This window comes from Lepidothrix coronata, unplaced genomic scaffold, assembly GCF_001604755.1.
Source record: "Lepidothrix coronata isolate B3197 unplaced genomic scaffold, Lepidothrix_coronata-1.0 Scaffold275, whole genome shotgun sequence".
Classification (NCBI taxonomy): domain Eukaryota; kingdom Metazoa; phylum Chordata; class Aves; order Passeriformes; family Pipridae; genus Lepidothrix; species Lepidothrix coronata.
Genome location: NW_016690455.1, coordinates 1,109,558 through 1,121,369, shown reverse-complemented (window position 1 = coordinate 1,121,369; position 11,812 = coordinate 1,109,558). Strand labels below are relative to the sequence as shown.

General features: G+C 41.9%; 1 protein-coding gene across 1 annotated transcript in view; it reads right to left on the bottom strand.

Moving 5' to 3' along the window:
* The window catches only part of UBXN4 (UBX domain protein 4), a 14,537-nt gene extending 2,725 nt beyond the window's left edge, over positions 1 to 11,812 (bottom strand). The window contains exons 1-9 of the mRNA XM_017836341.1: positions 11,687 to 11,812; positions 6,264 to 6,366; positions 5,426 to 5,454; positions 4,511 to 4,629; positions 3,762 to 3,930; positions 3,209 to 3,311; positions 1,540 to 1,594; positions 1,238 to 1,402; positions 318 to 445 (exon numbers count right to left, since the gene is read on the bottom strand). Coding sequence (XP_017691830.1) covers positions 318 to 445; positions 1,238 to 1,402; positions 1,540 to 1,594; positions 3,209 to 3,311; positions 3,762 to 3,930; positions 4,511 to 4,629; positions 5,426 to 5,454; positions 6,264 to 6,366; positions 11,687 to 11,765 — 950 coding nt within the window. The 5' untranslated portion in view covers positions 11,766 to 11,812. The remainder of the gene's footprint in view (positions 1 to 317; positions 446 to 1,237; positions 1,403 to 1,539; positions 1,595 to 3,208; positions 3,312 to 3,761; positions 3,931 to 4,510; positions 4,630 to 5,425; positions 5,455 to 6,263; positions 6,367 to 11,686) is intronic.

The window sequence follows — 11,812 nt, the reverse complement described above, 5'->3', positions numbered from 1 at the left end:
TCCAGCCCCATTATATTTGGTATTTAAATCAAAGATCAGGCAGAAAAAGCTCTTATCTAACCAAAATAACACACAAGGAAAGGTGGTGTTTCATAATCAGCAATGTCAAAAGGATAAAAGTTATCAGAGAACATAATGTTCATGAAAATAGCTACGAATTAATGTGGGGAAAAAAGCCAACTTTTAATGTCACTGTTTAAACAGTTTAATACTGCAACATGTTGTCAATAGATTAGGATAGATATTAAAACTCTTGAAAGCTCGTTTCTTTACCTCTCTCCCCAAAAATATACCCTTGTTTCTCTACAGCAGCTCACCTTCTCTCCCTTTGAGCTGCTTCTTTCCTGGCCTCTAGTTCAGCCTGTTTGGCCTGAAGAGCTGCAGCTTTAGCAGCTTCTGCCTCTTCCTTGGATTTTGCAAAGCGAGCTGCTCTCTCAGCACGGTCCTGGCAGAAGGAGCAAAGAAAAACCTTAATTTTTGCTATAAGTTGTTACTTAACATTCATTCAAACAACCAGCCACGATCTGGACTCGTGAATAGACAGAACTGCACAGACAGGAGCAGAGCATATGGAGAAAAGACAGTAGTGCTGCAAGGAATTATTCACTGCCAGGCTGCACAATCTTGTGTCATTAGCCACACTTCTCATGAGTCACTTCCCACTGCCAGTTGTTCATAGATGATCTTCCCATGCAAATTTAATGCTCCAGGGAAGATAAAGGCAAAAATCTTATGCCAAGTTACACGATTGCAATTCTAAGTGTTCTGCAGCAAACCCTAATAATGAGGAAGAATTTCAGTTGTTACAATTTATTTGCATCCATCTATGCACACACATTTACACAAACTTAGAAGATAACCCTCCCCACCATTTTGAGACTGGTATTCTCACGTGTGTTCTACAATTAAATATTCCCTGTGCTGCTCTTTCAGTACCATGCTTAAATGGCACTGATTTTTATGTTTAAATGATAATTCTCCACTAGTCTGAAGCAATTTGACAGAAAAGCTGGTACGTTTGTTCAGATAGAAAAGATCATCGTGAATACAAAAGCAGAAGTTTCATTTTATACACAGGAAATGCCACATAAAACCCAAACACCAAAACCGTCGCAGGACTGCAAACAGAAAAATGAACAATCTCGCAGAGTTTCATCAAAGAAAATTTATCATTTCCCTACACCAGTGGCCCTGTGAGAGAGAGGAGCAGAAGGTCTGTTCCCAAATGCCCGTTTACCATTGCAATCTGCTGCCTGATGCGCTCCCTGGCCGCCTTCTCCTCTGCCTTCTCTCTGTTCCTTTCCTCCAACATACGTTTGGTCATTTCTTCTTCCTGTCGTCTTTTGTACTCCAGCATTTCTTTGCCAGTTTTTCTCCTTTCAATTTCTTTCCTAATTTCTTTCTGAATAGAAGGATATAAAATTGGACCACAAAACTCCCTTGGACAGGAGAAAAGACTGAAGTACATCTGTTTCAGAAGGAATTTATTCAAATAAGGGTACAAAATACCCTGCAAGGGGTTTTACATTTTTGTGTTACCTGTTCTTCTTCTTTCCTTTTCTCTTCCTGTCTCTCTTCAAGCCTTTTCGTTAATCTAAATTTAAGAATAAAGCAAGAAGCCTTACTGCAGTATCTTAAGATGCTAAGGAAGCATCTGCAAACACAGACCAGAACACATGGAAATGAACTGTAGCCCAGTGCTGATACCCCTGTAACAGTCACGATTCACTCACATGGGGTGCACCACCCACACAAAGACAGGTGGGGATTCACCACCTCCTTTCCGACTTTTAGTGGAATTACAACACATTCCCTTCATCCTTTTCCCCTCGGGAAATGAAGAATCCCACATATTCTTACTGTTGGACCAACTTATGAAGACGTACAATAAGCAATTACTGTTTAGGACCTGTGGTAACAAACACTAAATCTCAGTCTCTTTTTAGCTATTTAAACCATCTGGTTTCTTCTGCACATCACTTCCTCAAATGGAACACGAGTAACACGTAGCACTGACAGAGATGCACATGCCTCTGTCTCAGCTCTCCAGGAAGGTGCCTTAGAATAAGGAGTGACTTAAACCCCAGTAATTTACCAATGCAGATTGACAGTAAAAGCCCAACATAATTTAAGTCTGGGGAAAGGGCAGGCACAGCCAAACATGAGAAGTCAGATAACCAGAAAAATCTTGTTTGTGTGGTACTGTTTTCTTGAAAAGAAAATGGTAGTTAGCACACAGCTCGGCCTCTTTTTCCCCCTTGAAACAATGCTGTGGATAAATTATGCCAGATTCATATAATGATTAATGGATTTTTTAAAAATGCAACATTGATATTTATATTAAAAATTATTTCATTGTCTTAACAGTGTTATGTAAAAATTATCCCTGTTGTCCAATAACTTTGGAAGAAAACTGATATTAAGCAAGAAGTAGTTTTAAAACATATTTTAGCATTTAAGTATTATAATAAATATATTTAATTGTATAATTAAATAATTTTTAACATTTAAATGTTACATATTATAAATAATCTGATTTGCTAAATATGTGTAACTGGTTTTAGGCTGGATATTTCAAATAGTGTCAGTCTTACTAAAACCAAGTTTATACACAAAATCCTGTATTTAAAAACAATCAGTGTAAGGAATGAACCGTGTTTTGAACCAGATGTTTCTGATCACTATACTTCAAAATACTAAAAATAACTCATCACTGTTCACTGATCAAAGCAAAATAAGGGTATCAGAATAGGATTCCTCTGGATTCTTCAATATCCCTAAACTACAAAAAGTCATCAAATCAACAAGAAGAAATAAGAAGGCATCTCTACATAAAACCTAGGTTAGTATTTTATTACACCAGTTTCCAGTGTTTTCAGTTCAATGTTTTAAGTCATTCAAAAATTTGCAGCAACCATATGGTCTGTACAAAGTTATATCAAAGGTGAACATCTGTATTTTTCCAGATTACCTTTTTCTTTCACAGTACATGAAAAATGAGATTAATTTAAAAACTGTTTTAGTATCAGCCCTTGTATTGTCACAGACATCTAATCAAAAACAAGGCCACAAAAAGGTGTGCCAGATGACCACAGATTAAAAGTCCTGTAATTAAGGCTGTTTGTTAAAAAAAACCCAACCCAAACCCCAACAAAACCTCCTGAGAAACAAATACAACACAGTAGGAAGTCTGCAAAAGAAGACTTACCTTTCTACCTTGAGTGTAAGATCATTCACAGGCTGAGCATCACTCACTTGCTCATCTGCAGAATTAGTTGCTTCCTGGCTTGCTGAACCAGAATTTGCTCCATCTTCAAGGGATTTACAAGAAAGTAAAGCATAAGAGAAAAAATAAAGGTATATTTCTTTGATAAAAACTACTGTGCTCATTGTTAGCCACAATTTACAGCAACTGAGATATCTCAAGGAAATCTGAGGTTCTGCTACTTAGACTTCCCCCCTCAGCAGTTTGATTTCAGGCTGCAAGTCCAAAGAAACTTTTTCATTGAATCCTTTTTCAGGAAAGCATACACAAATTTTATTGAATTATAAACCATCCCTCACTCATTAAAGCTAAGCAGAACGACAAGTTATTCTTCCCTCTGGACTTGCAAAAAACATTCTGGAATACCCAAGTTTGTCCTCAACGAGTCCACAACGTATTGCCTTTTATGTACTACCAGGTACATAAGAAACTTCCTTTTCGGGAAAAAAAAATATTTCCAAAGTAAATTAGCAAGCATTTGTGTCAAAGCACTCACCATTACTGGTGGAAGGTCTTACTGCCTCAGGCACAGCAGACCCAGAGGAGTTACAAGACTCTGCTGCTCTGGATTGTGTATTTTCTGGAGCACCATCGGACTGGGAGGAGGGATGGGGGGCAGGTGACTGAGTGCCATTTTCCAAAGGCCGCCCTTTCCCTGTGTGCATCTAAGAAATTGGAGAAAAAAAATTGAGGCCATGAAAGTTCAAATATTTTTCACGGGTTCAAAGGTCAAGAGTCAGCTATTTTTGGAGAATCAGCCCTATTAAAATATAAAACCAGAATAATCACATATTGTTGAGTATAGTGCAATCATGCATTTCACACTTTTCCTAATTTTAGTCTTGCACTAAAATTAATTGTCAAAGTGATCAAATCAAAGCGATAAAACTATCTACACTTACATTATGTTCCACAGCATAATTTTATAAATCCACATTACAGAACAGTATTAAAAAACCACACATGAGCTGAAGAGCAATTAGTATGTCATTCCAGTTTAGAGATCTCAACACATTTCTTCAATACTGCAGGTGTTACACACATGATCCAAACCAATCTGCGAATCAAAAGTTACTGTAGCACTTCTCCACAGTGCTTCCAGCCTGTTCAACCTGCGTGCTGAATTCCAGGTTGCAGTTTTGTTGTTGGAAGGGCACGGAACCAGTAACTCCCCCTTGCCCAGGGCCATCACCTGTCCTGAGCACACTCGACTCAGTCACAGACCCAGCTGTCAGCAAGTGTTACCTGTTTAACTTTATGGATCCTGGTAACAAGCTCTTCAACAGAAACACTGCCAGCAATGACTTCCAAAGGGATTCCATTGTCTCCTATAAAAAAGCTGGATGGAACACACACCACGGGATCTGCACAGCAACAGTTAAGGGCAGTGAATGACACAAGTTCATAAAGTAACTTCCAGGGCAAGGCAGACGTCCCTCCTACAGGAGCTTCCAGCCCAGCACTCTTATCTCCACCTGCTCACCAGCTGTCAGTGCCAAGGGAGGAAGGAAAAAGAGACACTGGCAAACACTGCATATCAGTGATAAGTATTTCTTCTTTTCTTTGTACTGGTTTAAGCAAAAATATTTTTCTCCAACTTTTTTCCGGGCACGGATTATGCTTTGACTGGAGAGATTTTGTTTTAGTGTGAGACAACATTTAAGTGGACAATAATGAATTCTCTACAGCATTAAGGAAATCCAAGTTGAGGTTCTGAATCCCCTTTCCCAGCATCGTACAGAACTCTGTGCAGTGACCCCCTTAAGGCAGGGAGATGTTTCCCTGACTCCACAGCTGTGTCTGTGACAGAACCCTGTCTACTGCTTGTTCTTCCTCCCCTGTATCTCTGAGCCCCAACTAATAACTGAAAGCTGCTTAGTAATACCAGTGGGTTATTCTGATGACATCAATTTTAGATCATTTTCTATTTAGAGAATTACACAGGATTAACATAAACTTGTTCACTTTCTCTAAGAACTGACAGTAAGTTGAATACACAGATGGTATCTATTAAATACACAGTTTATTGCACACTTTTGTGCCATAATAAGTATTTTCAATAATGTTGCTTGTAAGTACTTGTCTTAAGAACAGTATTAACTTGTAATGAGCAATTATCTGTAATCATAATGTAGCATCTAAACTGATCTCAAAGGATACAAATTTGAGAGAACTGCAGGCATGCTTCACTGTTGAAAAGAAAAGATTCATTTAGGAGGAGCAATCGCTTCGCAACAACCTCAGATTAAGTCTTTCATCATAAAAATAACTGTCCTACAAAACTATTTAAATACTTGAGAGAACACTAAAAGCAAATTTGCATTGCGTCTTCTCATTAACATTCTGCAGAAGTGTTGACATGGTGACAATCGCTGGTTATCACAGTTGACTACATCAGATTGAAGGAAGCAGTGCTAAGAGGCAGTCTAGTCTATTGAGCACAAATAATATAGTAAATCTAATAAAATGTCTATAGAGCATTTCAAAATAATGCCATTTTGGGAAATGTCAGTGCACTTTGTGCACTTGGGCTGGAACACAAACATAACCAAAATAGCTGCGTAATTCACTCGGGAACTTCAATGCTTCTCCATTCTGTGTGTTACAATGGAGGCAAACACATTTTCTCTGGGGCTTTACAGATTCTTATCCTTCTGAATTCATGAAAGGTTTTTAATTCATTATGTAACTTGGCAAATCAAGAACTGCCTCTAGCACTTCATTTTGATTCCAGCTTTTTTTATAGCACTTTCATGTCTCCTCCTGTTGAAAAAGGACAACTTCAAGCATTCTTTTACTAGTACTGGAATACAATCAGAAATACACAGTGAATATCTGCAGAACACAACAGTAAATTCTGACATTTTTTCAGGCCCTAGAGGCTTCAGGAGTACTGAACTCACTTATGCTCTGGAATCCTGTATTTAGAATATCTCCTAATCAGGGTGAGGACTTCAAAGCCTCTTATTCTCATCATCAACAATGAATGGGTTCGAACCTTTTGGTGTCGATTTTAATAGCAACAAACCCATCTGAGGCAGCCTCAGTCACCTTCTCATCTTCCCACCTCGAAGCCATCTCAGTAGATTGTTCATCTTCACCTGCAAGACACAACACTTCTGTGAAGCTAAATCCACCACAAATTGCTTTTTCTGCTCTGATTTTAGCTTTGCTTCAAATCGCTTGGGATCACCTTTGAAAGACACTCTTGATTACTTTCAAGTCAGTTGATAATTTTGCTCCAGATTACCCTCATTACATGCACAGAGATCCTGAAGCACAGAGGGAACCACTGCTTCTCCCTGACAGTAAACTTCACCTCCTAACCTGACAAAACTATCAGCCCCCCTCATTATAAATTTAATTACATATTGGTTCACCAGCTGGTGATAGGTAAAACTATGTTCTCCACTCCTTGGAAATACATAATTCAGCAAAGTTTCACAGTCTGACAGTGTTGAAAAAAATACACAAACCAAGAAACATTTATTTGCAGGATTAATTATATCTTAGTTTTGTATTTTGTGCTTTTCTTGATGTGAACAGTAGCAGAGGAAAAGGAGTGAGGAGCACAGAGGAACAGGAATAACAGGAGCAGAGGAGCTACTTAGGTAAGAGAAACTGAAAAGGTGTTGTGGGGCCACAGATCCAGAAGTGTTATTTTAATCAAATGAAACATGTCAATCACCCATTTATCTTCCAAAGCACCACTTCAGTGAGGATGTGGGTAAATAAATAATTCTGATGAATATTAACCATTTTTCAACAACTACCCTGGCTTGCCACCATTTGTTTATCTTCAATCTGTATTACTTCCCAGCAGCTTGGAATGGACTTCATGAAGAATCTGAGTCACAAGTACAGCAGTACAGTAGTCCATTATTTGGTGACAACAACAAACCACTTGTTTGTTCCATCCCAGTTGCCATTCCATGCAGTATTTTTGATTTGTTAGGAGTTCCCCAGGGAAGTGCTGCTGTCTGGTCATGAGGCTTCTCAGAGGGACAGGTATCAAAAATATAACCATTTTGAACACTTGGTTTTCAACCCGATGTATGGATTTTACCCTGGAAGTATTGGAGCAAGTAACAAAGTATCCACCTCTATCATGATTATTCTGCATAAGGAAGTAAATATTTAGGCTGTTTTATGTTAGAACCTTTTCTCCTGCTGTCAGTGGAAGCAGCTGTTCTGCCAGGAGCAGTTCAGGCCCCTCTCCTGTTCCCACATGCTCGGAGGCAGCTGCTTCACCACACACTCTTTCAACAGGACATGTGCTCATCCGATTAGGCTACTAAAAATATCTAAAGACTTGCCTAACACTAACTTTTCCACACAAACAACTGCTGTAGAAGAAAGAATGTTGAAAGACACAAACAGGGCAGAAACTGTTCACAGGACAGTCTGAGATGCGCCCCGTGAATAAAAATGCTGATAACTCACATTTTATAAAGCTCTCTGCCACAACACACAGATTAATATTATGACTACCCACTGAAGAGTTGCTTATTCTCACATATCTTTTTGTTTTGATAACCCTTCCTCATTTGGGGGTTAAGGCTCTTTTATTACAGGTAGTAGTAATTATATCCTGAAATGAAAACTGCCAGGTCACAGGAAAAACATCAGAAAGGTCACGAGGTGAAGCCTGAACATGACATAACTCATAATTCTGTGAAACACTGAGCCAGCACAACCACCTCGGAATTCCAGCTCCCAAGACTCTCAGATTTCTTGTTTCTCAAACAAAAGCATCACTTTATTTCACTTGGTGTAACAATCTGTACACAATTCACAGTCACACTTTCTCGTCTCTTAAATTCGGCCAGGTAAATTTAGACAGCTGTGCAGAGAAAATAGACACTTTTCCTGCAATAATTTATTTCCTGTATGAGGAACTTACTCAAAACCATCACAGGTTGTCAGACTTTAACTCCCCTATTCCTCAACACTCAGTCATCAGGGAAAAGTGTTTACCTTTCAGAAGGAGAGAGATAAGCCTAGCTGACTTTTCCATGTCCAACATTTCATAATCATGCAGTAAGAGTAAGGATTTTGATTCTGGAAATGCCAGAAAAGCCAGGACACGAAGCTGTTCACCTCCTCCTCCTCCTCCTTTGCGTCATTTCACTTATTTAACTTGAAAAGTGCTTTGATACATCTTGGCTACAAATTACTAACAAATAGCTTATGATTGCAAAGCACCATTTTGTAAAAAAGAAATCCATAAAATAAAGCTATGAACAAAGGAAGGAGGGTTTCTACAAATGTTATTAAAAAGAAACACAAACATTTTATCTTGAAGCTTTTTACTTTCCCCATCCCCCCTTAATTTCTTCACTCTGAAAAGCACTTTTTATGAGTGGCCTGGTATTTTCATGATCAGAACATTTCTAACCTTTGGAAAGGATAATCTTAAACACCTCAACCAGAACAGAGGAGGTTTCACACCACATGAACAACTGAACTTCAGATTAATAACTTAAGGAATGAAAGGCGTTTTTTAACTCTGTAGGCTACAAAATCATCTACAGAACAGCTACCACAAGATACCAGAGAACAGAATCACACAATATCCTGAGCTGGAAAGGACCCATCAGGATCATTCAGTCCAACTCCTGGCCTGCACAGGACAACCCCAAGAGTCACACCGTGTGCCTGAGAGTGTCGTCCAAACACTTCCTGGGCTCTGGCAGCCTTGGGGCCATGGCCAGTGCCCTGGGGAGCCTTTTCAGTGCCCAACCACCCTCTGGGGGAAGAACCTTTCCCTAATACCCAACCCAAACCTCCCCTGACACAGCTCCAGCCGTTCCCTCGCCTGTCTGGGTTCCTCAGACCTGTTTCACCACCAGGAACACTGTTTCCTGCACAGCAGCAGAGGGAAACTGCTGCCAGCAATTAACTGATGCCACAAAGTAACTCGTCTGTTCCCCACAAGCAACTCCCCTGCCTGGTGTGCACAGAAGGCTCTATTTAACATCTCACCTTAATATTTAAAATCAGTTTCCTAAGGCAGACACGCTTCACCTCGTGCTCTCTGCAGAGTATGGAGCAACACCTTTTATTGCAACTTCCCAGGAGTCCAACAGCATCTTTACTACACTTACACCATTGCATCACCACAACGTGTCCTGAGGGTTTCAAACACTGAACTCAAAAACATTTCAGCTGCAGACACAAATGGTAAAGGAGAAACCTGGTTGAACAACGTGCACTTGCAGTCACAAACAGCACCTCCTTTTTAAGATAAATAACCACAGTATTCCTTGCTTGACCAGAAAAACATCCTGGAAGCAGAAAGAATCATTCAGTTCTTCATTTTCTAGAGAGAAAGTAAATAAAGAGCAAAGAAGAGGAGTGAGGGGCAGAGAGATGGTGGCAGAAACCAGAGATGGACCTATCAGAATTCACTCATTTTGGTGAGGACTGTATCTAACAGTTCTTCTCCACTAGTGGCCACCTCAAAATTGCAGTTAACTTATATTTTCAACTTCTCTCACTAATTTTTTTTTCCTTTATTCGTTTTTTATCCCCCTAGCCACTATTTGGATGAAGTGTCCAAAACAAAACAGAAACACTGAACACTGCTGAATCCTTGTTTTCCTGCTCAGAAAGCTGCTTTCAAACGCCTGTCTCCAGTGGGAAGAGTGGAGTGTAAAGGCCCAAAGTTACCCTCAATGTGCAGTCTGAAACGTTGCTACCCAAACAACAAAGCCAACCCCCACCAACATAAAAATAGACTGTTCTTTCATCACTCTGCATCCTTCAAACACACGTGCTTCCACACACATTGAGAAAGTGAGTTCTTGATGCTTCATGATCAGCTCTGCCCAGGTCAGCTGCCCTGATCCCACGGTGCCTGGGGGGGATCAGATCTTGGCAGAACTCCCCAGCTCTATCCTTTCAGAGATCCGGTTCACTGAAGTAACACTCCCCCTTTTCCAGGGCTCAAAGAGCAAACAAAACAAATTCTCAGAGCACACCAAGTAACAAAACTAGGTTACATCCCTGCAACCAGAAATTCATCTCTGTTACATGTCTACATATTCCTACATCCACCCAGTCAACACCAACATCTAAAAGGTCCTAGTTTGTGTAAAATTTTAGTGTCATAAAAAATAGTGGAAACAAGTTATAATACGCACTTTTCAGCCACTCTACTACTGCCCTCTAAAGTGGGCAGGGGGAAGACAATAGAATGGAAGGCTTGTGGGAGAGATAAGGGCAGAGAGGGATCACTCACCAGTTACTGTCACAGGCAAAACAGACTCGACTTGGGGAAAAATTCATGTCATTTATTACTAATCAAAAGTCAGAGTAGGATCGTGAGAAAAACAAATCTCCCCACCCTTCCTGCAGTCAGTTCCTCACACGTTGTCTCTCTTGCTCCTTCCTCCTCAGAAGCTGGACTTCTCACACTCTTCCCCTGCTCGAGCATGGGGTCCCTTCCCAGCATCTCCAAAGGGAGTCTTTCCCACGGGCTGCAGTTCTTCATGAACTGCTCCACCCCATCCCTTACTCCATCTGTGGTCTGAGAAGGCCTTGATTTCCAGCAGTATGTTCACTATCCAGCAGAAAATGCTGTTCTCCAGGTATAAGGAGAGTTGTGTCAACAGGGGAACTTAACTGCACTAACTTTTCTGTTCACATCCCCTTCGGGAGGGAACTTCTCAAAGCCTCACCAATCCCACGGTTCAGCAGTTCCTGAGGGAAAAACACTAAGCCTCACGTCGTTGTTTCATGAGGCATCTGAAAGACTGGAAGCCATAAGCAATTAAGGCAACAGTAAAACCTAAAGAAACAACACACGCAGATACATAAAAGCACAAGAAGTGAGTTAAAGGGCCTGTCTAACCACAGAATATCAAAGAATCAATCGGGTTGGAGGAGACCTCTGGGATCATCGAGTCCAACCTGCGACCAAACATCACCGTGTCAACCAGACCATGGCACTGAGTGCCACGTCCAGCCTTTCCTTAAACACCCCCCAGGGACGGTGACTCCACCACCTCCGTGGGGAGCCCATTCCAGTGTCCGATCACTCCTTCTCTGAAGAAATTCCTCCTCGTGCCCACCCTAACCCTCGGCTGGCGCAGCTCGGGGCCGTGTCCCGCTCCCCGTGTTCCCCAGGCAGGAAGGCAGCGCGCACCCGGCGCTGTGGGTCTGTGCGGGTTCCAGCGGCACTCGGTTATGAAACACGCGCTGTCCGTGCGAGGGGAGGAAACAAAACACCACGAACAGCCCCTGACGCCGCGGCAGCGGGAGCCGAGCGAGCGGAGCGGGGCAGAACGAGGGGCAAAGCCCCACACGGGCCGGGGCCGGGGCTGACACAGCACAAATCCCGCCCGGCGGGCGGCACACGGCCGGCAGGGCTCCGCCGGGCCCTGCCGGCGGGCGGGCGGGCCCCGGGACGCAGCGTACCTGCCACGAACACGACGAAAACGGAGCTGCGCTCCTTGGCGGCGGCGATGGCGGCGGGCACGGACCCGCCGAACCACATCGTGCGGCCGCGGCAGCGCCGGCACCCGCCGGGACCCACCGCCCTCA